The sequence below is a fragment of the Nematostella vectensis genome, chromosome 1 (assembly GCF_932526225.1).
Source record: "Nematostella vectensis chromosome 1, jaNemVect1.1, whole genome shotgun sequence".
Classification (NCBI taxonomy): Eukaryota; Metazoa; Cnidaria; class Anthozoa; order Actiniaria; family Edwardsiidae; genus Nematostella; species Nematostella vectensis.
In genome coordinates, this window is record NC_064034.1 from 4,688,354 (window position 1) to 4,712,836 (window position 24,483).

At 39.0% G+C, this 24,483-nt stretch overlaps 2 protein-coding genes and 1 pseudogene across 4 annotated transcripts; 2 read left to right on the top strand and 1 right to left on the bottom strand.

Moving 5' to 3' along the window:
* Nucleotides 1-27: 27 nt before the first annotated feature.
* Nucleotides 28-8,541, top strand: LOC116621171. Its single transcript, XM_048729304.1, has 4 exons — nucleotides 28-400; nucleotides 1,185-1,188; nucleotides 2,125-2,259; nucleotides 2,840-8,541. The coding sequence occupies exons 1-4, from the start codon at nucleotides 177-179 to the stop codon at nucleotides 2,921-2,923; spliced, it is 447 nt and encodes a 148-aa protein (XP_048585261.1). The 5' UTR covers nucleotides 28-176; the 3' UTR covers nucleotides 2,924-8,541.
* A 297-nt stretch (nucleotides 8,542-8,838) lies between these two features.
* LOC5517148 lies at nucleotides 8,839-24,354 on the bottom strand. Of its 3 annotated transcripts, none has more exons than XM_048729322.1 (4): nucleotides 23,119-24,354; nucleotides 22,248-22,305; nucleotides 19,603-19,649; nucleotides 8,839-10,200 (listed from the first exon to the last, which is right to left on the bottom strand). In XM_048729322.1, the coding sequence occupies exon 4, from the start codon at nucleotides 10,122-10,124 to the stop codon at nucleotides 9,486-9,488; it is 639 nt and encodes a 212-aa protein (XP_048585279.1). In that variant the 5' UTR covers nucleotides 10,125-10,200; nucleotides 19,603-19,649; nucleotides 22,248-22,305; nucleotides 23,119-24,354; the 3' UTR covers nucleotides 8,839-9,485. The 3 variants fall into 3 exon arrangements, with proteins under 3 accessions (XP_048585279.1, XP_048585276.1, XP_001637229.2); XM_048729319.1 differs by having other exon boundaries at nucleotides 19,494-19,649; XM_001637179.3 differs by lacking the exon at nucleotides 19,603-19,649.
* LOC116604907 lies at nucleotides 11,336-14,454 on the top strand (annotated as a pseudogene).
* Nucleotides 24,355-24,483: the final 129 nt, after the last annotated feature.

A 24,483-nucleotide genomic window follows, 5' to 3' on the forward strand; every position in this document is an offset into this window, starting at 1 on the left:
TTTTATTCTCTGGTTTGATGCGATAACTTGAACTAAAAACAGTGCAAAAATTATTACAAATTGAATTTCAAAATATTAAACTACAGACGAAGAGTTCTTGGATAGGCATGTATATATCATGTATTCTATAGAGAATTGATGTAGGGAACACCGCAGACTTGGGTCACCTGTTGTGAATGGTTGTGGAGCTTGGAGCCGAAGAGATCTTTTCGGCGGGACTCTATGAGGCATGGAGGACGGGAAGAATGGCTAAGATACACAGCTTTCTCCTTGTTGTTATTTGCCTGATTTTGCTGTCAGATCTACTAGAATGTAGGGACTTCGATTACAAGCGTTACCCATTCAGAAAAAAGCAACGACATGTGAGTAATGTGTCTAGAGGGACACACAGAAGTAAACGCGGAATGTAAGAACCGCCCACAACCAGGCAGGGGATCAAACCTAGGGTTAAGAGCGTGGGGTTCTTTACTCATTGAGGAGAACAATACTTCCAAGCTGCTTCATAAGTGTGGTTTCAGTCGCATTTATGCTAAAAAACATCAACTTTATTACTCATTATTATGGAGGGGTTGAAAAGGGGATTCAGACCCAAACATTGACATGGTATAACTAGAAAGACTACAGGCGTGCTATAGTTTTGTAGTTATACCATGTCAATGGTGTCTGCTTAGGCGGTGAAGATCAGGTATTAATTAGTCCCCTTTGCAGCTGATCGTGTATAAATCAACACAAGATTGAAAAGGTATATCTTGCTAACAGGGCAAGAACTCCTCTGTAAAACAAAGTAGTTGTGCCGACATTGATATCTTGAGGAGATTGACCTGCTATGTGGTGCGAATACAAAGCAAATGTTAACCATAAAATCGATCAAGCTTAGCTGTAATAGGTTTCATGGTTATTAAGATCGTACTACCGGTAGTGCCATAGACCAGCAGCGATTTGATTTCTCAATTTGAATTTGGTGTGACAAGTAAGTGGAAGTTATTTTTAACTTAAGAAATTGTGTCTTTTACCTGTGGGGGACTCCGATTAAAACAGACTGGGTGATCCTTGGCAAAGTCAATTTTAACTCTAAGGGATGGTACTTTGGGTTTGGTCAACAGCAATTCTTACCCCTAAGAGATAGCAAATTGGGTGTGATCGAAGGAATTTTTAAGAGATAGCAGAATCGGAAATACCGTTAAACATGTAAGGATTAGCAGTTGGTCAAATTTTATACCCTTAAAAATTCCTTAAACACATCTCCTAAAGGATAGCAGTTGCCCAAAAGTTTATTCCCTAAAGAACGGATGATCAACCAAAGGATTAGCAGTTTGTCAAATTTTATATCTTTACAGATAGCAGAATCAGAAAAATTCTTTAAACACCCCTAAAGGATAGCAGTTGTCCTAAATTTTATACCCTAAAGATTGGATGATCACGCCCTTACTTTTCTTTAGAGTCCCCAGCCCCCCCCCCCCCCTCGGTCTTTTGTCTTCTCTGATAACAACAGTCCCACCACAGTTAACTATTCCACTATTATGTATCTATAAGCAGCTTCCCCTGGAGTGCAAATTCCTTAAAATGCGCTTACAAAACTTATCAAATCCCCCGGGTGGAAAAATTAACAAAACCCCATACCCCAGTGATCAATTCATGAAGGGTTTCCTTGATAAATCTGAACTATAGGAGATTGCATAGAGCATGCTACACAGTGTGGAGTCAATTCTGTACCGGGTTAAAAAAATTGAACAAACAAATCCACCGGGGGTAATAGGGGATATGTACAAAAGTCGACAAATCTTTGCTTCCTCAGGCCAGTTTTGCTTACAAACCCCAACAAACACCCCTGGGTTCACATCCCAGGGGAGGCGCTGATGGATGTATTAATCTAAATCATCCTCTGTCAGGAACTATTAAAACTTCCTTCTCTTGTCCCCTTCATACTATTGTAATAGTATATTTTCCCTACAAATTCACCTTCATGGCTGTCCAAAAACTTAATCTAGAGTATTTAGTACATCTAGTTTTGGCTTTTTAATCTCCACTGCCCAAGCACTCACCTTTAAAGCATAACAAATTTGTTAAATCCTGTACTTCACATCAATGTTAATAATAGCATTCACACCATTCTGCCTTTTTTAGGCAAGAAGATACATAAATCTTGAAGAGGACTGTGCTAGAGGACCATGTGCAAGGCTATCTGGACTAGAGCAGATCAAATGCTCACGGAAGTGTGTGTCTCCTGCCTGCTATAAAGAGTTGTATGAATGGGATGAGGTAAGGTGGGATCCTTGGAATGTGGGATCCTTGGAATTTAATTTTCATAGACAGTATAGCCCCACACTACCCTAGACCTGACATGTCTTTCTCACAGTTTCAACACTAACATCTAGATTATGAGCACACTACCCTAGACCTGACACTACCCTAGACCTGACATGTCTTTCTCACAGTTTCAACACTAACATCTAGATTATGAGCTGTTATTTGAAACATAACTTATAGAGCTAAAGGGGGCATGGGTGGATCCAGAAGTTCTAAAATGGGGTGGGTGGCGAAGCAAGGGTTGAATAAAAAGGGGCATATCCATTGTTCTTCCGTGGATTTCCTATCTGTTGTTATTTGAAATTTGCAAAATATCTGAAAACCCCTAGATCTTTCCCTGGGGAGTACATGCGGACTGTAAATGTTTGTGACCTGTCGATCTTGAAGAAGGATGGAGAAGGACAAGAGACAGAAAACTAAATTGTGAACCAGTAAAAGATCCCCTGAGACATGGAAATGGGAGGATTTTAAGTGTTCCGTCATTGTTGGTTTATTTTGTTTATATTGTTTTGTTTTGTTTCGTTTTTTTTAGTTGGAGGAAGGAGAGATAGACGTCAGATTGGATTCCTTTAAAGGTTGTGTGGTGGCTGAAATTCAAGACAAAGAAGGGTTCTAGGCCTAAGCCTTACAAGCTAAGTTATAACTGGCTTAATCCCTACAAGATTGAGATAACTAAGTCAAGAAGGGCTCTAGGCCTAACCTCTACAAGCTACTCTAAGTTATAACTAACTCAAGAAGGACTCTAGGCCTAACCTCTACAAGCTACTCTAAGTTATAACTAACTCAAGAAGGGCTCTAGTCCTAACCCCTACACGCTACTCTAAGTTATAACTAACTCAAGAAAGACTCTAGGCCTAACCTCTACAAGCTACTCTAATTTATAACTAACTCAAGAAGGACTTAAGGCCTAACCTCTACAAGCTACTCTAAGTTATAACTAACTCAAGAAGGGCTCTAGGCCTAACCTCTACAAGCTACTCTAAGTTATAACTAACTCAAGAAGGACTCTAGGCCTAACCTCTACAAGCTACTCTAAGTTATAACTAACTCAAGAAGGGCTCTAGTCCTAACCCCTACACGCTACTCTAAGTTATAACTAACTCAAGAAAGACTCTAGGCCTAACCTCTACAAGCTACTCTAATTTATAACTAACTCAAGAAGGACTTAAGGCCTAACCTCTACAAGCTACTCTAAGTTATAACTAACTCAAGAAGGGCTCTAGGCCTAACCTCTACAAGCTACTCTAAGTTATAACTAACTCAAGAAGGACTCTAGGCCTAACCTCTACAAGCTACTCTAAGTTATAACTAACTCAAGAAGGGCTCTAGTCCTAACCCCTACACGCTACTCTAAGTTATAACTAACTCAAGAAAGACTCTAGGCCTAACCTCTACAAGCTACTCTAATTTATAACTAACTCAAGAAGGACTTAAGGCCTAACCTCTACAAGCTACTCTAAGTTATAACTAACTCAAGAAGGGCTCTAGGCCTAACCTCTACAAGCTACTCTAAGTTATAACTAACTCAAGAAGGACTCTAGGCCTAACCTCTACAAGCTACTCTAAGTTATAACTAACTCAAGAAGGGCTCTAGGCCTAACCTCTACAAGCTACTCTAAGTTATAACTAACTCAAGAAGGACTTAAGGCCTAACCTCTACAAGCTACTCTAAGTTATAACTAACTCAAGAAGGGCTCTAGGCCTAACCTCTACAAGCTACTCTAAGTTATAACTAACTCAAGAAGGACTTAAGGCCTAACCTCTACAAGCTACTCTAAGTTATAACTAACTCAAGAAGGGCTCTAGGCCTAACCTCTACAAGCTACTCTAAGTTATAACTAACTCAAGAAGGGCTCTAGGCCTAACCTCTACAAGCTACTCTAAGTTATAACTAACTCAAGAAGGACTCTAGGCCTAACCTCTACATACTACTCTAAGTTATAACTAACTCAAGAAGGACTTAAGGCCTAACCTCTACAAGCTACTCTTAGTTATAACTAACTCAAGAAGGACTCTAGGCCTAACCTCTACATACTACTCTAAGTTATAACTAACTCAAGAAGGACTTAAGGCCTAACCTCTACAAGCTACTCTTAGTTATAACTAACTCAAGAAGGACTCTAGGCCTAACCTCTACAAGCTACTCTTAGTTATATGGTATAACATAACAAGTCAGAGCAAATGAGGTCTGCATAACCTACTTGTAATGTGTCAGTGGGACATGGATTTTGATCACGATAAAGTTACTACAGTATATGAATTGCAAACTGAAACTGCATGTTCTATCTCGTCTCACCGTATAAATCAATATGACTCTGGTCAATTATGTCAAGTTAGGCTGATGAGGTGACAATGAAAAATTGAGGGGGTAGTTTATATATAAAAAAAATCCTAAGTATGGAAATTCTCGTTCTTAAATTTGATTGTTTATTATCGACTTTCAAATTTGTCATCGCGCGAAAATTCTATAGTCTGAAATAAGAACGTGCGAAAGTTCAAGGAAGCATGTGTGAAAATATATGCATGTGGAAGTTTACAAGTCTGCAGTTGAAAAGAAAACCAGCTTTCGTTGCCTATGCGCAACCAAATGGTTGTTTTTGTGCCTGAGAATATTTTTCCATGACACAACGCCTGTTTACGAAGTGGTCAATTCTCCTAAGATGTTAACACCTGTACTTATGTTTTTTAACTATACAAAATGTTTGTATAGGTAGTTTGTAAATATTTTTTTTACTTTTTGTCAGCATTGTATATTTTACCAGGGACGTGAGCCAATTCACTAATGATGATGAAACAAACTAATTGTATAGAGATAATTTTTCCAAAGCCTCAGGAGATTTCGATAAAAGAATCAAAGCATATCAACCATTAGTGTGATTTATTTACTTGTTTACATGTTTTTACAGACCGTTGTCAAAGCTTAATCTATTGTTTGCGCTGTAAATAAGCAGGAAATCATTTAATTTCCTTTTATAACTAATTTCTGCCTTACATTTTTTATACACACCTAAATATCTAATTACAAAACTTAAATACTTCATGTGCGGTGAAGTGGGTATCAAGTAGAATAGTGCGAATTAATGTTACGCGAGTTGCTCGGACAACCAAATGGTTGTTTTCTGTGCCTGAGAATATTTTTTCCACGACACAACGCCTGTTTAAAAAGTGGTCAATTCCCTCAGAGGTTAACACCTGTATTTTTTTTTTTTTTTAATATACAAAATGTTTGTATAGGTAGTTTGGGAATATTTATTTTACTTTTTGTCAGCATTGTATATTTTACAATGTATAGTTTAAAGTATATATTTTTTTATTATTTAACTAAAGTCCGAACTTTCGCGAAATTCTCGGAACGTATGTTCCACTTTTTGATTGGTTCATGTTTCGCGCCATTTTGTACCCGGAATGTGTTCGTGGATTGTGCTTGTTATCTAGCCCGAGGGTGACATTCTATTGCGTCACGAGACTTTATGCTGCTTTGTGGATGTTTCGTCTGACCTTTCCGTCACATTCCGCAACCTTGGATAGCAAAACACTTCGGAAATATACTCCGATTCCGTGCAAGTCTGCCACAGGGAATCCACAGTTATCATACAAACATGAATTCCTTCACTGATTGTTGACAAAATTAGATTTGTTTGTTCCGGTAAATGTCTTGAGATATTGCCAAGAACTCGCTATTTCATACCTGGCATATGTTTCTCTTCTACTAAACCCTCCTTCACTTGTGAATGATATTTTCCCTAACATTAAGTTCTTTCGAGGGTATTGTTTTCCAATTCTTGTAATTCTAACACGAGAAGTCTAGGGTGTCAATAAAGTTCCCTCATTTCTCTTCCTCGTCTTCCTCGTATATTACATTTTTACACATTGACGATGAGCGAGACTTGTTACCGATTGAATCATCTGATCCCAGGCTATGTGCAGACTTTGGAAGGTTTCGTACCGGCCGCACATTGCTAGCTATGTATGCCACAGATGGCACTGATTTGGATCTTTGTTGCCTCGACTGCGTCGGACAATCCGCGTGTGTAACAGTAAAACTACCAAAGTCTAAGCTTGCCTTTTTGGCGCCCATACTGAAAGATGTCTTATCCACCGGAACGCTTTTCCGCCTCTCATAGTTTACACCAGGCTGGTTCACAACCGTGATCTTAGTTTCCATTAAAAAGCTACTTCACATGGATGTTCACAAGTCCTTTCTGTGTGTTTTGATGCTGTTCTTACGTGGATGTTTGACAAGTGTAATCCCTGGAGATTACTCTCCCAGTTCTACGTAGATTGTTTACAAAGGACTGTTTACAAGCCACCGAGCATGGGGCCTCTGAGCTCACAAGGGATTAGCACAACACAAAGCGAAGGGTAGGCACCTTTTGTGACCTTTTCGCCTGAAACCTGTTAGACCGGTAACTTTAACCTGTTTACAATATATTGTGTGCTGAAGTGTTATTTTGTCAAGTTAATTTCTACAATTAGTGTACTCCCTAAAATATATTTTAAAGGTCTGAATAAGCACCCTGGAAAAAAACGCCATTTGACAATGTAAAATGGGCACGGCATCACCGTTTCATCGTCCTTTCCATAGTTTCCTAGCTGGATTCGAACCAATAATTTCTTGAAACAGAGCCGAGCACCTGGTTATGCTAGAGCTTATCTTTCGGCAATTTTTCTAGTTATACCTAGAGTTTATTTTGAAAATGAATATTATCAGTCATCCAGATACTTTGTTAATAACAGAAATATAACGCGATTTCTGGAATTTTGATATTACATGAAATTAGACGTTTCGGTCGAGGAAATATTAAATGAACTAGAGATTTAAGTTGTATCTATGCGGTGAGCCTCTTTGAACACAGTATTACTTTCCCGTTGCTAGCATTAGCCCTTAGTCTGATAGTAGTGTCCTAATACACCTGTGATACGCCGGTCATAATCGCGAGCCCGCTGGACAGCATTATCCCACGCAACAGAAGACAGCACCAGACTGAGGTTCCTCCAAGTAAGAGTAGACGCATGAAGGATGAGCCCAGCATTTTACCCCCTTTCCGCCGACTCGGTGTATCTAGCAACCCTAAACCCTAAGTCATTGCTCGGTTTCAGCTAATTCGAACAAGTTCGTACTATTGCGTGCGGTTGATACCATGCTATTTCTATTGCGTGCGGTTGATACCATGCTATATCTATTGCGTGCGGTTGATACCATGCTATATCTATTGCAGTGCCATACCTCCAACCCATCATACCCCCCACCCCACCCCACGCACACAAACATACACACATATCCTGGATCAGCTACTAGGGATGATCATAAACTTCAGTTATAAGAATGGCGCTTTGTGTCCGTCAAAGGAAAAATCATTAAGGTTACTATTATAATGTTATATGTAAATCGAAAGAATAATGGAACTCCTCGACTTTTATAGACTTGTCCTTTTAATAACAAATTCACTGTACAGGAAACCTTTCTAAAAAGGACACCCTCGGGACTGAGAAATGTGTCAATATTTATTACAAATTCACTGTTTAGGAACCTTCAATGCAAAGGATACCATGAACTGTAATGTACTGTACTGTAATTTAAGCGAAAGTAAAACCATTTGAACTAAAAGGAAATACATTAACGAACTTTGCATAATTGAGAGCACACAATTGCATTTACACTATCCGACAACCAGGAATGAAAAATCCATTTTCATTTGCGCGTTGGTACATAACAATAGCACAAATAAAATATCAATAATACGAGGACTCGCAATCAATAGTATCAATAGTATGCCCTTATAATGCACATACAGTCAAAATAAATGATACTAGCGCTAAAAAATTAATATTCGATCATTTCGCCGTTTTAACCCGGGCCCAAATACAGAAACAAAAATGTTGCCGCCCTACAGTCCGTTTCTTAACCCTGGAAGCGCTTCAACGAAACATCAACACCATCACACTGCCAAAATGTGCCGAATGGTATAGGTTCATGCAAACCTATCTACAACGCTGCCTCAACGGCGAAATGATCGAAGGGTGATTTTTGAGAACTAGTATCATTTATTTTGCATGTATGTGCATCATTAGGGCACAAATAAACGATAAGTAATTAAATAATTATTTTAGGATATTGTTTGTCATAAAGGGCTTATTGTTTGTACGGAGGCGCTAACGTTTGTAAGAAGCATGCAAATGACTTTCACAAAATACTATTGTTTGCACTTGCTGTAATAAAAATGTTAATGAATATTTCGTTTACTGTATTGATTGCGAGGTCTTGTATTATTGATATTTTGTTTGTGTTATTGTTATGTATCAACGCGCAAATGAAAATAGATTTTTTATTCCTGGTTGTCGAATAGTGTAAATGAATGTGAAGAAAATGCAATTGTGTGCACTCAATTATGTAAAGTTCGTTAATGTATTTCCTTTTAGTTCGAATGATTTTACTTTCGCTTAAATGACAGTACATCGGCGTAAATGTTTGTAATTTTGGCTAAAATGAATGCGTATTTCCCGGTAATGAAAAGCAAAAGGTGTATATATGGATCTTTTGTGTTTTATTTCTAGCTTATTGCAGCCTAATATTGTCCATTGACGTCATTGAATTTTCAAACAAAGAAATTATAACAATTTAATGAAGTGAGAAGCTGAGGCATGAATAGCCCTAAAAACAGGTCTGTAACCATGATCAGCCGGACCTCCCAGTTGAGTAGGGAATAGTTTTTTCTATCCCTATGCAATACAAGAAGCTTTCCTCTGTCTGTTTCGTGGTTTCCGATCTGTTCAGATCACATGGTAAAGCACGGGATGCGCAACTCATATCCGTAAAACTGTATCATAAGCTCAATGGTTAAGTCCCTTTGGAACCCCTTGTTGCCACGGGTTCTCTAGTCGCTTTTGACCTCAAGGGTATTCGCTAAGTCTCTCACTCGCTAAATTGTCGTAATATGCCGTAATAGTTTTTTTGGCTCCGTCTGTGTGTTATCCACACTTTGACATGGATCTTAGCATCCACGTGAGAATACAATTTCTCAGCGAGATGGACTTTAGTCTGTTTCTTTAAAATGGATTTGATCGGAGCCTTTCACATCCGTATGAGAATTGGTCAATCTTTCAGCGAGAAGGACGCCCTGTTTCTTAAGGATAGGCGTGGATTTGATCGGCGACTTTCGCATCAACTTGAGAATTGGTCAATCTGTCAGTGAGAAGGACCTTTGTTTTCGGAGGATAGGCTTGGATTTGACCGGAGCCTTTCGCCCGCAGTGCACACCGTACACTGTCCCCACGACCGCCAGCTCCTCATTCTGAAACACGTACTCCACGAACCCGTCCTTATCTATGCTACAGTGCAGCTCGTCCCATGCGCACCCGCTCTCTATCTGCATACATGGCTTGGCACGTCTCGTGTCGTAACACGTACACACCAACTTGAACTCGGAAATGTGCAGTAACGCCAGCCGCTCCTTGAGTGTGCGAGCTATCTCGTGGCACAACCTTGCGGTGTCCCTTTGCTCGTAAGTTAGGCCCTCGAAACCCTGGTCAAGTACCTCCTTCAGTATCTCAAAGATCACCTTCTTGTCGAACCCTGTGATCTCCGTAGCCTTGTTATCGTTGGCGGGTTTAGGATTCACGATAGGGAAGTCTGCGTGTGATAGTGTCGAAGTTCCAAGGTCGTGTACCACTTTCTCTGGCTCAAAAAGTGATTTTCGCCGACGCGCTCTACGTGCCATCATCTTCGCGTTGACAACTGAATCAAAGCCAATCGCGGTTCCTTCATGATCACCTTTCTTCTTGGACGAAGAGGCCCGAGGGTCGACTTCCTTGCTCATGATAAGTTACCCAGATACAGAAAAGCCTTGTTTCCTGGTCTCCTCTTCCAAGTAGAGTAGAGCTCAGTTTTGCTTCCTGAAAAATGAATTTCTAAGAAATAAGAGGCTGTCCGTCTAAGAAACGACCGGTCAATTTTCGGCTATCGAAATAATGGGTCAATTAATTCAAAATATGACAGAACTACCTCAATTATTTGTGAAAAAACATTTAATTCACTTTTTTTTCGATGCGTACTACAAAATTCGAGATTCAAAATCCACGCCCTCTAATGAGCGCTCAAACATGAGCAAGATCGCCGTCTCCATAGATGAGTCTCACATTTGATTCGCGACATCAACAAATAAAAAATCTATTTCAACTCAAAGACAAATGCCCAAAGAAGCCATCTGAGTGGAAAAATAATGAAAAGTAACAGAAAATTTGAATATTCTCTCGCCTTAGTGATCAAAGTTCGAATCTCTGTCAAAAGCATGTAACACATTTATAATCAAAATTCTCAAAAGTGCACCACAATACGAGAGAGGCACTCAGCATTCTCAAAACATAAGTAGTTTGTCTTGACATTTTTTAAAAGAAACATTTTTGCCGTTGCGATTTTACTCCAAGAATCATTCCAAAAGGTTACAGGTTTTACCTCCAAATTCTTGTCATCTTGGACGGCCGCTGTCAATCTCAACCGATGTTTCAATTAGCGGCGCGAAAATTCCCACGATAACTTAGCTAAATACGCATCCAGGGCCATTTGAAGCGAGACATACCAGATATCTGTATTCGAAATCGTCGAAGTTTCCTTACTTGGTGACTTCTTTGCAGATTTGTGTTGCCATTGATTGAAGTAGATCGCGTGACATTCGGCTGGTTGTTTACAATTCTTGTGTTTCAACGCGCCACAATGAACTCTACACCCTTACGAGCTCGAGTCGAACTAAATAGATTTGATTATCACTATCCCTATTTCTTTGAAAAGAAAAAGGGTTTAACACAGTCTAACAGTTCTGTTGTACGCGGTGAACTTGAAATGTAGCTAATGTCACGCTTTTGCTATGTCGTAAGACCGCTGACAAGGGCGTTTTTGCCGTTCGCAAGAAATAGCAGTAACATTCTTCGTTATGGCGAGCTGTTTTCTCAAGAATGGTCATTCTATTGACTGCGGCCCTTAGCGAGGACGGACATAGCTGGTGAAGCTAGCCGATTGTAAAGATGATATCAGCGCTCATATGCGGAAATGTCATCTCTCCCGTGCAAATATGTTCGAATACCAGGTTATATTGCAGCGAGCGGGGCTTGGACATCTTTCCCAAGGCACAATCAGCAATTTCAGAGTGTGCCCCCGACATCGGCACGAGCTAGGTAAGTACTGGAGGTCTAAGAGAACGTGTCAACACCCCCTGCACTCTACTTCCTCTAAACACGTGAAAGGCCCTAACGTGATTGGGGTGAAAATGGCAGGCGAAATCTTCGATGCAATTGGTACGCCTATTGGATCCTGTAAGTTTTTTGAATCAAGAAAAAAAAAAAGAACAGGACAAACATTCCTGCAAACATTTAACCTACAGAAGATGAGCGCTCAAATGCCTCCCCCCCCCCCCGTCCCCCACCACACACCCTTAAAAAAACACAATGGGCGTGGGCGCGTAATATAAAGACAATATCTGATCGCATGCTTGATATAACGTTTACAGATAACCTTGTTGTAGATAGGGTATTTTAAATCAGAGGGGCTCTGTGTTACTCCCCAGTAAAGGGAGGGGGAGGGGGGAGTGGGTGGGTTTGTGCGCGCACCCAACTTTGTACATGTCATGCACCCAGTGCCCCCACTTCGCTACCTATATGCAAATAACGCTTTAGTAATGGAGATAAACACGACATAAATCCTGTTTCCTGGTACATTTTTGTAAAACTACTGTATGCACTGGCTGTATCAAAAAGCACAACGCAACGATCAAGACCACGCAAAATGATGCCGATCTTGAAGCTGACTCTCTGCGAGATACGCTGGAGAACATGTCTTTTTCAGGGAATGAGCGACTGTTAAGGTACATATGGCAGAGTATTCAATTCAGTAGTTTCACAGATTGCACATAGTATTTTGAATAATTGGAGTGTATAAGATAGCTAACCTTGGGACTAGTTTATTTTGCTAAGCAATTAGAGTTGATCTTTTATAGGAACAGGACCGGACACAAGCAGTACGCCGAGCCACGCCTAAGCTTTCTCAGTACCTCTAAAGCCGCTAGAGATACCGAGACGGACTGGACACAAGCAGTACGCCGAGCCACGCCTAAGCTTTCTCAGTACCCCTAAGGCCGCTAGAGATACCGAGACGGACTGGATACCGGGCGAGTAAAAAGACAGTCACGAAGACGATGACGACGTAAATGTGTCTATTTTACAATGATGCCATGAACAAATTGAGCGAAGTGTTAGGACTACCCTTTCAACCAGTGACATCAAGGCTGAAAACAACCTGGCAACTTGCAGCAGAGTGAAAAGGATGAAATTACAGAGAAAGCTGATATTGTTTGTCGTTTGGTATGCGAAATGCTAGCGCCAAAAGCAGGAGCTGACCTTTTTGACACAGTTTGTCAGCAAGGTAGAGACGAAGCACTGAGTGAGGAGCTAGATACGCTTATGTCTGCATACAGAGATGCGCCTTCCCGTAACGTGAAGACGCAGATCCTAAGTCTATATGTTTACAGATTTCCCGCTGAAAAGCTTATGAAGCTACACGAGCCATATGAGACGATGTGTCATACGGAACACGTGTATTGAAATTGGACTCTGGTCAAAGTATCACCATGCCTAACTTCGTACGAACTGTTACAAGATCTACTATGATTAGCCAGTTGCCTGTTGCTAAATCTTGCATTTTGGATTGGAAAGTGAATATCCTCAGGGCAGTTAACCAAGAGAAAGCCAAACAAGACCTTTTGAAAAGCATGGAAGTGGACAAGGAGGCCTTGATAGTCATGGACTGGGCCATGAAATTTAACCCAAAGAAGTTTCGCGAAAAGCAGTCCGAGTGGTTTGGCAAAAGAGGAATTAGCTGGCACATCTCAAGCGTGATCATCAAGACGACGCAGGAAATCAATGTGACAACCTACGCACACCTGTTTGACTCTTGCACTCAGGATTGGTTTTCCGTCTTATCAATAGTGGAAAACATCAAAGAAAGAGTAAAAGAAAGTAACACATCCTTGAGAACCGTGTACTTGCGCTCATATGAAGCTGGCTGCTACCATAACAACAACTTGGTGGCAGCCTTGAGTGATCTCGAGAAGCGCACTGGAGTCTGTGTAAGACGACTAGACCATTCGGAGCCACAGCACGGCAAATATATTTGTGACAGGATTTTGTGCCCGATGAAGGCTTCCTTAAAGACCTACTGCAACGAAGGACACGATGTGGCACACGCCAATGATATGCACACAGCGCTGTCGGAAAGGCCCGTCAAAGGCACAACTGCTGCTGTTTGTCAAATGGATGAAAGCAGAAAGTCTATTGATGTGAAGAAGATTACGGGCTTCAGCAAGTATCATAACTTTGCGTACGAGGAAGAGGAATTGCGCATGTGGCGCTGCTATGGAATAGGCCCTGGGAAACTGTTGGCATACAAGCGACTCCTTAAAAAAGGCCAGGAGAACACTGAGCTCCACTGCCTAAAACCGTTCTTTGACATTAAAGAGTTGCGAGGTTTGAAGCCATCCCGTGCGGCTTCACGAAAAGAACAGCCTTTATTTGCATGTCCAGAGCCAGGATGCCGGGAGACGTTCGTGCTGTTCGCTGACCTGGAATTGCACCTCGATGTAGGGACCCACACTGCTGAGACGACATCAACCACGTATGACGTCATTCGAAAAAAATGGGCGAATAGATGTCTAACAGTCTACCAGGAAGCAATGGTGTCTGCATTCACCGGCGCAGGAACAGCAGCCCAACCCTTCACAGGTACGACGGGCGAGCCTGAAGGATGGGCGTTACAGAAGGGACGGGGCGGGAGCGCACCATTTCCACCTATTGTAAAAGAATTTCTTATAAGAAAGTTCGAACTGGGAGAAAAAACCGGAAGAAAGAGCAACCCTTAGCAAGTGGCTATAGAAATGCGGTGCCTGAAATCAACAAACGGTACACGGCAGTTTACGCGCGAACAATGGCTCGCCAAGCAACAAATTCAGGGTTTCTTCTCACGTCTCGCGTATACTAAGAGGAAGGGCAACAATGAGCAGATTGAAGAGGATGAAGTGGCAAAGGAAAGTGATGAGAGGGAACGACAGCGAGAGTCGGATGAGCTGTTCCTGCTGATCGGCCTAGATAGGAACACGAAGTGAAGGAGAATTTCATACATATATACCTTTATGTGAAAGGTCCAATTGAATATTGCTCTTGAGTTACATATTGTGTTTATCTTATAATAAAAAAAACAATCAAACAAGATAACAAACAAACGAAGGAATAAAGCAATAAATCCTCCCGCACTTACCCGTCTCTTCTATATATATATATATGTAAACAACCAGCCGAATGTCACGCGATCTATTTCAATGGCAACAAATCTTCAAAGAAGTCACCAAGTACGGAAACTTCGAAGATCGAGTACAGATATTTGGTGCGAATCCAATGTCTCGCTTCAAATGGCCTTGGATGCTTGTTTAGCTCAAGTTATTGTTGGAATTTTTGCGCCGCTATTTGAAACATATCGTTTGGGATTGACAGCGGCCGTCCAAGATGACAAGAATTTGGAGGTCAAACCTGTAACCTTTTGGAATGATTCTTGGAGTAAATTCGCAACGGCAAAAATGTTTCTTTTCACAAAAGGCCAAGACAAACTACTTATGTTTTGAGAATGCTGAGTGCCTCTCTCGTATTGTGGTGCACTTTTGAGAATTTTGATTATAAATGTGTTACATGTTTTTGACAGAGTTTCGAACTTCGATCACTAAGGCGTGAGAATATTCAAATTTTCTGTTAATTTTCATTATTTTTTCATCTAGATGGCTTCTTTGGGCATTTTTCTTTGTGCTGAAATAGATTTTTTATTTGTTGATGTCGCGAATCAAATGTGAGACTCATCTATGGAGACGGCGATTTTTGCTCCTGTTTTGAGCGCTCATTCGAGGGCTTGGATTTTGAATCTCAAATTTTGTAGTACGCATCGAAAAAAGTGAATTAAATGTTTTTTTCACTAATAATTGAGGTAGTTCTGTCATATTTTTAACAAATTGACCCATTATTTCGATAGCCGAAAATTGACCGGTCGTTTCTTAGACGGACAGCCTCTTAAAGCTATTTTTGGTTTAGAACGTTCACCTTTTCAAGGTCAGTGAGCTTGTTGTTATTGATGCTCGATAGATGCATTATTCTAATATAAGCTTACTTGTGTTATATCTTCTGGTCTATATTTACTAAGAAGAATGATTCGCCCATTCAAGAAAATAGTGGTGCTACGCGGTGTGGGGCAATCAAAGGAGCGAACACGTACACACTAACAGTTACTCCATTGGTCTTCACAGTTCAGATAATCTGACTCGATCTACAGAAACAGAATGTATACAGCTAACTTTAGTCTTTTCTTTAACAAACAATGCGTAATCAGTAATCAACAGGATGTCAATTGAATGGTTGTCATGGGTTACATGTTAGTTATTCAAGCGAAAGGCTTTATTATAATTGTTTGCCAATGATAGTATTCTTATCTCGAAACATCAAATTCTAACATCTGAACTTAGCAAATCTATACATGTTATTTAAAAGGAGAAAATATAAGTAGTATTTACACTTTTCATGCAACAAGCCTATTAAAAAACAAGTGAATCACAAAATTACTTGCAACAAGCAAAGATAAACTATGAATGTGCAAAATATTAGGCTGCGATAAACAATATGATGTCGTACTGTATGTTTCATAGCTATGAAAAGTCTTATCGCTTTGCCCCAACATAGGGTTTTTCCTTGTTATGTGTTTGTTTTCTACCCTTAACATTGCTGTAGAAAGAAGCCCGCACTAGTTGGCTCAGCAATATTGCTGATTGTAAAGAATGATGCTGACTTTACAGAATGCTGTTGATTGTACACTTTTATTTTCTTTCTCTAAGGAGGATAAATTATCCATTTTCTACCGTTTGACACCTGGACTTTAAAATGTTTATTGCGTCTAAATGTGAATGATAGTGAAAACGCAAGCATCGGGTTGTAGCCCAAATACGCGTTTAATTGTGTTAGCTTCTTGGAAAGACATGTGAATGGTTATTGCCTGTAGTGGCTTCTCAGATGAAAAACATGGGGTACAAGGGTGGCGTAGCACTGGTCTTCAACGCGTTTCCAAAGCCGTCCTTGGGGTGACCATTCGAAACACAGGGGTTCCCCTTGGGCCACCACCCCGTCCAACAACTTGACTAATCAATGCCCCCGGCGTTCCTTAAATCATCGACGGTAGTATTCTAAGACACGCTTATTAAGGAATCTTTTATGGCCATTTCTGAATTTCTTTCTCAAGATGATGAGCCATACTTCACGTGATATACTGGATAACAAAGGGTGAAGGTCGTTACTGGAAACTGTGCTTTATTGATGCAAAACAAGATTGTGAATCAAAGCACTTAAAACCAAAACTAATAATAAATCGTTGCAGCTGAGCGAAGAATAGCTAATTGCTCTTTGAGAGTGTAGTTTAGAGATCAAAAAACGTACCGTCAATAATTAAATACGCTAAAGCCGACTTGTGTTACACTGTTAATTTGGTTTTATTTGAATATTGACATATCTTAACCGTTTGGAAATATTATTGACCAGCAATACTTTTTTGGCTTTAGCAATAGAATGGGACCCAGTCGCTTCTAAAACGTTTATTTGCATTGTTGTTGTTGTATTTTGTAGGTGTTTCTCACAAGTCACCTCCTTGGTGTTTAGACTAAGTATTATTACACTTTCACCATTTTTTCTTCTAAATTTTCAAGTAGTAAATACAAAATAGTATTGTAGTAAATAGTAGTAAACACAAAATAGTTTGTGTTTTCGCTTTAAAACAAGTCCAGAATTATAACTTTTGTCAGTTGAATCTCTTAGTATTGCTTATTTCTACTAATTGTGAGGAAAACAATTATTAAGTGCTTCCTCCTTGCTTTTTGGTCATATTTTATGCCGATAATTCACCACCTGACCCGGTGCAAATAAATCATCTTAATTTTGCTCAGTTGAAAAGCGGTATGCAGTTGATTTTTTATAAACAAGCCAATGAATTTGCACTTGTTCAACGCGGTGCTTCATGATAACACGAAAATAATAGAGAAAATTCAATTTTGCTTGTCGAGTACCCGGGGCTGGCTTTTAGGCTATTATCACGACTGTTATTATTATTTTTCCTCCTTTACAAGAAAAGGAAGTAATCAAATGTTATTCGGGTTTAATGGGTAAAGCGTAATACGAAAACCTACGACAAACACTGGCAGATCTCACAAAAGACTTCTTAAGCTACTGAGAAAAATATTGAACTAAATAAAAATGGATTTCCAACGAAGCGACACAAAAAAGAATTGGCTGATTTTATCCAAACTGGTATCACCTTCTTTTGCTAATTCTGGCTAGTTTGGTAAGAAATAAACCCTCTGGCGTTTAGTGTTTGACGTTATTGGCTTTAACCATCTGAAGGCGGTATTTTCCCACTCCCCAAGATGCATGCTTTTGTTATTCATGTTTTTGTGAATTTTCTACGCTACTCTCGTTTCCTTCCTGTAAATTAAAACGAACAAACTCAAGGCAGGCGAAAGTTAAAACAGCATCGTTCAGAATAGATAAGAGTCCTTTGACGTTTAGTCTAATAATACACATGAAGCAATACCAAAATTCAATAATGCTTCAAAATGTGCTCTCTTGCTAAAATGCAATTCAATGTTCTCTTTGGTTAAGCATTTTGAATGAGTCCTCGATGCCCTCTGGCGTAAACTGTTTGACGTTAGGTCTTTAATCACCACCGTAACTGCTCCCAAACATGCTTGTTTTTCTCATTCACGTTTTTGTGACTTTTCTGCGCTTTTCTCGTTTCCTTCCTGAACTTAAAACGACATAAATGCAAGGCAGACGAAAGCAACAAAAAACTGGTTTGTTAATTTTGCATTTTATAAAACAGTATAAAACCGTAGTAGAAAAGGTGGATTGTGTTCTCGTGAGTTTAGTTTGACAAATTTCAACATTTTCGTGAAGAATGGGATTTTTTTCCATGTCTACCATTTTTTCCAAACAGAACAATTTTTTAGGTTTAAAAGCAATTCAATAATAAATGCACCCACCATTGTCATTGACTCGCAATGTTTTGAGTCCATTCATAAAATCTCAACTCGTGGCTATTTATGATAATTATGCAACAAAGCAAATTCGGGTTGACATTTTATCGCACATTCAAAGAAACTGGGGGGGGGGGGGACTACTACGACAGCTTGCGGCCATCCCACTCCGCCACCGTGATAACAGTGACTCAGAAAACCCGCCATAGCTTAACCTAGCCGGCGTAGCAAGCGTTCCCCCTGAGTTAGAACGCGCGAAAGCTGAATGGATCCAGTGACTTACGCAAGATTTTAACCTACCAGGCACAAAATCGCAGTTGTAATTGATATTGTTAAATGGCTGATCATTTGCGACTTTTTTAGACACCTCTCAAAAAGTTATTTTGAAAGATGAAGTCATGTTGAGCTTTTGATTTTTGTTAAGCGAATTCCCAATTCAAACATTTGGAGATTTTCTGATAGTTTATCTCTGACAAAGACTTGTAATTTTGGTAAGACAAAATTAGATAACCTTTCAACAGTAAGAAATAACAAACTCTTAATTGGAGAATCGATGAGTTTGCGACCTCTTTATTCGTGTGTTTGATAAGTTAAGGTAGTGTTACATGGGATAACATGCAACAAAAACTTTTCGCGATACATTGTATCTTCGTAGAAAGTTTTTGACCGTGTAACATGTCGCGCAACACAACTTTCCGCGCATTTTCACTCAACAACATGTTGCGTGTTTCAGAAGGACGAATATCTGGAATAAGTTATTCCGTGTAGCATTTGTTTGGCAACAGAATGGATACAATACAATGTATCGCAAAAAGTTTTTGTTGCATGTTATCCAGTGTAACACCACCTTTAGGAACTTTTTTTCCGCAATTGTGCACTGTCTATCAACATATACAAACTAAGAATGTAGTACCTTGGAAAATTTGCCGGACAAAATGACGTGGTATTAAGGGAATACCTCGATACACTTGCGAATATAGTTAGAAATCTGGTCTAAAATTGTGTTTTACATAATGGCTTAAAAGCGTATATTCGCCTACATGCTGTTGAGGTTGGCTGTGAATGAATTAGGGGTTGTGCTTGGTTTCTTACTTTTCAGCATCGTTACAGGTGCCTCAATGTATTTGCTCTCTTGTTAGGATAACATTTAAATCCTTGTTTATTTAGAATTTTAAAGGATTCGATTCCAATGATAAAAAACCTTGATTGGTGTTTCCGTTAGAATCATGTTCCAGAGATCATAGTAACCTGGAGAGAAAAATAATAACTATAAATAATTTTATAAGAAATAATAAACACAAAGGTTAATTATAAACAATAGTGGAAATTGAAATATATGAGACGCAAAGTTCTTGATAAACTCGACAAAATTAGCGGATGTTCTAACCTCGGCAGATGAAATATAACCTCTCCACACTGTACTGATTATAATATCGGTGGTGTTTTTTTAAACAAAATTGTTAAAGAGAAGTTCAGTGATAGATGTTAATACTTTTGCCTCTAGATAACTAACATAATGCCAAACCTATTTATTCCAAAAGACATTTTTTTGTCCGCTATCGTTTGTCTGTTATCGAGAAGTTGAACAATGAAATATTATCTTGAGAGCAACGTTTATTTACATTTAAAGGAAGAAAAAATGCACCATTTTATTCATGCTCATCTTCCGGATAAAGTAGGATTTGCTAGAAAGAAATAGACATTGATTTCACAACATAACGCGATATTATACATCAAACCGATTATATGAATCGCCTAACCGTAGTGATGTGTTAACAATAAAAACTTGTTTCTGTATAGAGATGACAAGTGACATAGGAACCATGAAATTAAAAACTGGTGTAAACAATCAAATTCAGGTGTTGTAGTCACACACCATAAGTTCGTGATTATAGGGTAATTTTATAGAAAAATAGTACGTTGCCAAACTGTCCCGGTCACAATATGAAGGCTTTCGCATCAATTGTACGTAGAGCGCTTAGCCTCCATGAGTTCACAGATAGGTAATAAACAAAACATGTACAAATCCTTCAATATCGCCGATTATCAGCTTAGCCCCTTTTATTTGGTATTTCTTTTATGATAATTCCGTTCTTTTTATTTGTGCCGGATACAAGAAAGTGGGGACCTGAGTCATATCAATTTTCCTTTCCTCAATGCTCGGTTTTTCCACAAGAAAGTCTAAACTCAAGTATAGAAACAGTCTAAAACACTTGTTTAAACTTAGTGAACCATTTAGCAACTCTAGAATAACAAAGTTTAGCGCTCAGTTTAAAATTAAAATGTGTTTTCTTTTCCATAAATATAAAGTCTTTTGTTTACTTTAATATTAATAGATTTGCAAGACACAAAGGACTAAACACCCTTCACAAAAGTCGTCAATGATCAACCAAAAACCATCCAGCTGCAAGAAGCTGTTAGTCACTCACACAATAGGACACACGATTTAATTATACTATGCACTTCAAGACTTTTCCCTTCCCGAAATTTAAATGTAACGGCGGAGTAAGTGCGTTGCATTTAACTTTTATTTCTTTTTCGTGACTGACGTAAATAACTATCTGACTTATGCTGGATGAAAGTGGAGTTGGTCTATATATATATTTTTGTTTTTCTGAATAATTGAAAAGTTAGTGTCGTATTTACCTCGACTTGGATTTATACTAACAACAAAATCTAATCAGTGAACAATTTGTACACATCGTGAATCGCGGAGAAACACTACCAAATAGCCGGTTATTAATAATCAAATGCTGCAAGTTTTAGATCAACATCTCCGTTTTTAGACACATTTTGGGAAGTTATATGTATTTTTATTTGTTTACCGTCGATTGCACATATTTAATCATTGAATTTTTAGTTGAGTTAGCTTGTCTTTTTATTACCGCATATTTGCAACAAACTTTATTAAAGAGGTCACTTAAGTAAACCCAATTTCTCTTTAATAAAAGGGCTTCACACAAAGTTCATTATCACAAAAGACTCAACACAAATGAGCAAAGCGTGAAAGCCAAAACGATGCGACTATTTGTTCGTTATCATCTGAAAATGATGGCTCCCGACTTGGATATTTCGAATTCAAATCCTTATGGAAGATATATTTTTTTTGTGTGTGTGTTTTTTTTTTTATGAAAGGATTGTACCTCCCTTAATGGGTCCACCTCCGGTGCACATACAAACATGATAAGTCCACTATATCACTGTCATATTCAGATTAAAATACTCTACCTGTATTTGAATGCACCCTAATATATATTTTTAGATACACGACTCTCTCTATTTTCCCTTTTTACGAAGGTTTTGACTTCCCTCTAGGAATAGTTAAAATCCGCTAATGATTTTTTTCTTTTGTTTTGTCTCGTAAAATCTCGCAACAACTATTTCAGCAACCAGTCTTTCAGAAAATACTTCCTATAATCGTTCATCTTTTATGTATTCAGAATAATTTTCTGTTTTCTTTGAAATCGCAGCAGGTCCAACGGGTTGGCTATCTGACCAGCAGATAATAGATCATAATTATATTCCACGTGGGAATATGAAATATTAAAATGATAAAACATGAGCCTTGAATTGAAAAAGAATACTTTCAAGTTCAATTCAAACTTCTTTTAAATGACAAATGAAATGGAAAGATGCGTGTTTTTGGGTTATTCAACGTTCCCGTTTGCTCAAGGGCAGAATTACGAGTACTGTCATTTTGCTAGACGCTAGAAGCTTTTGTATTAAACGTATTATGATAAATATGCTTATTCCACTTCCATCCTGTTGTGAGCAGATCCATCTAGAATAACAATATGAATTCTAGCCCAACTATTAAGTATTCCTTGCCTTAATGTGTTTACAAACCTGGCGATTCCATTTTCTAGTTCCAAGCTTTAGATAACCCGGCCCTCGGTGCGGATACCTGTAATTGCCATATGGAGGAAAAGATATTGACTGAGATATATTCCTTATTTTATATACCAGTTCGGTTATCGTTTTTAACACAGCATCTTCTGCTGTTGACTAAAAGTTTGGAGTGCTCTACCCCTGGTAACGATGCAATAGTTCAATATTTTTAGACCACATCTCTGCGCTAAGGATATTAGTGGACCTCTATGAGAACAATTAAAATACTTGAGTGAAAAAAGACTTTTGAACAATATTATAAATGCTCCGTTGAAGGGCGGTGCTAGGTTTTTATCGTATACGAACAACCCGATCGAAACACTAGGGTTATTTAAAACTGGTGATTGAAAAGTAATGCTTTGAATAGCTGTTTTACATTTTAACCTTTATAAACCTGCGTTTTGATTTGCTGTTCATCTAACGATTTGAATCATTCGGTCTTTGATTTTGACAAAAGATCAGTTCGACTAGCCATTTGTTTCAAATAGAAAGGTGTTCGATTAAATTTGGTTTTCGGGATAATAAAAGGCTTCCCATATCATCTTCGTGTTTGTGTCAAGGGCGTTTCTTCAAGAGGGGACTTATCACATTGTTTAGAAATTAAACCTCGTCACAGACGTTAAAGCCCAAGACCATCAAGCTATGACTAGCTCTGTCAGGGATAAACAATCAAGGCAAGGGGCGACGCAGTCGTTATTGTGTGACAACAAAAGCGTGACCGGTTAGCCACGTGCTTACAAGTTACTGTATAAACAGTCAACAAAAATCGCCCTCTCGAAAATAAAGACAATTTGAATCACCAACAACCACGTGAATACCGCTCACATACCTTGCTGGAGTCTTGATTTTTCCTACAAAACATCGTATTCCAAATGGGCCAGCGTGACGGACATTGTAATCGAGTCTGGCTGTGGTGCGATTGAGATAAGCTGTAAAATAAAAGCCCAATTTGTTGATAAAGTGATTTACGACCCCGGGCTGCCTAATTGTGCTCTAAGAGCAACGTTTTTGCGAAAATATTCATCAAGAGCAATATTTGTGCTTAATAGCGAAACGGGAGCTCGCTGTTCGATCATTTAGTGAGCTGTAAAATGAACTGACTAAATGTCAAAGCTGTCTTCTCTGACCGGCCCTGACAGCTTTTAGCGCAGGGCGCTGATTATCACCTGGAAAAAAAAAATTCGTCTGGTTATTGTGTGCGAGATCTACAGAACAAGTGACTCGATGCCCCAGATTACATGTCTTGCTCTCGTTTTTAACTTCACACTCTGACTTTTCGGATTAATCAGCCAATCTTGTTCTTTGATCGGAACTAAGTGAAAGTACATTTTCTTTTTAGCTGTTTTGTCCTTCAAACGTCGCTTGCCAATGTCTCGTCATGACCTTTTATTGGCTAAACGTTTATTTTCTCCCTTCGCGGAATTAAGTAACGACTTGAATTGATAACCATGTGAGCTCTGTAGTTTATTCAAATTGATAACGTGGCCTGATGATACCCCACAAACACTTCGCGTACATTTCGTCCGTTTTTTTTTTTTTAATAAATTTTGTGCGCTCTCGGCTTACACATAGTATCAAGTAATCTTGAAACGGATTTTCCGTAAAATGCAAATGAGTCAATAAATTGGTTTGTGGGAGAGAATAGTTAGGCTTTTAAGACCAAGGGGGTCAAACTTCTCATTTATAGACAACTAACTCAATTGTTGAGGACTTTTATTATCAAAATCTATTCTTCGCTCCAAGATGAATGACTTAGAACTCGAATGAAATATCAAAAATCGTGTTCAGACCAAGCAGTCAATGTTGCGGGGTTTTTTTTTCTTCTTTTCTTCGGGTGCGTTTTTTGTTTTTTTTTATCTTGGTTTTCCGCAGTTCTTCAGTAAAGCTTTAAACTAAAACATTGCCCTGCATAATTTATTAATGAAGTTTCTTTTAGTGCAAATAAAATAACTGTCTCAAATAAAACAGCGGTCACTCGATGTGGTCCCACTTACTACGCAATCCGCAACTAAGCGACTTTCAATTAATACGGGTTTGATATCTCAAATCAAGAGGGGGGGGGGGCAAATCGGCTACGAATAAAAATATAAAGCAGTACACAGTTCAACTCCATTCTGTAGCGCCTTCGATTCCATCTAAACACTGCTAAATTACTTAAAAGCGAGATAATACTGAACCAAAACAATAGTGAGAT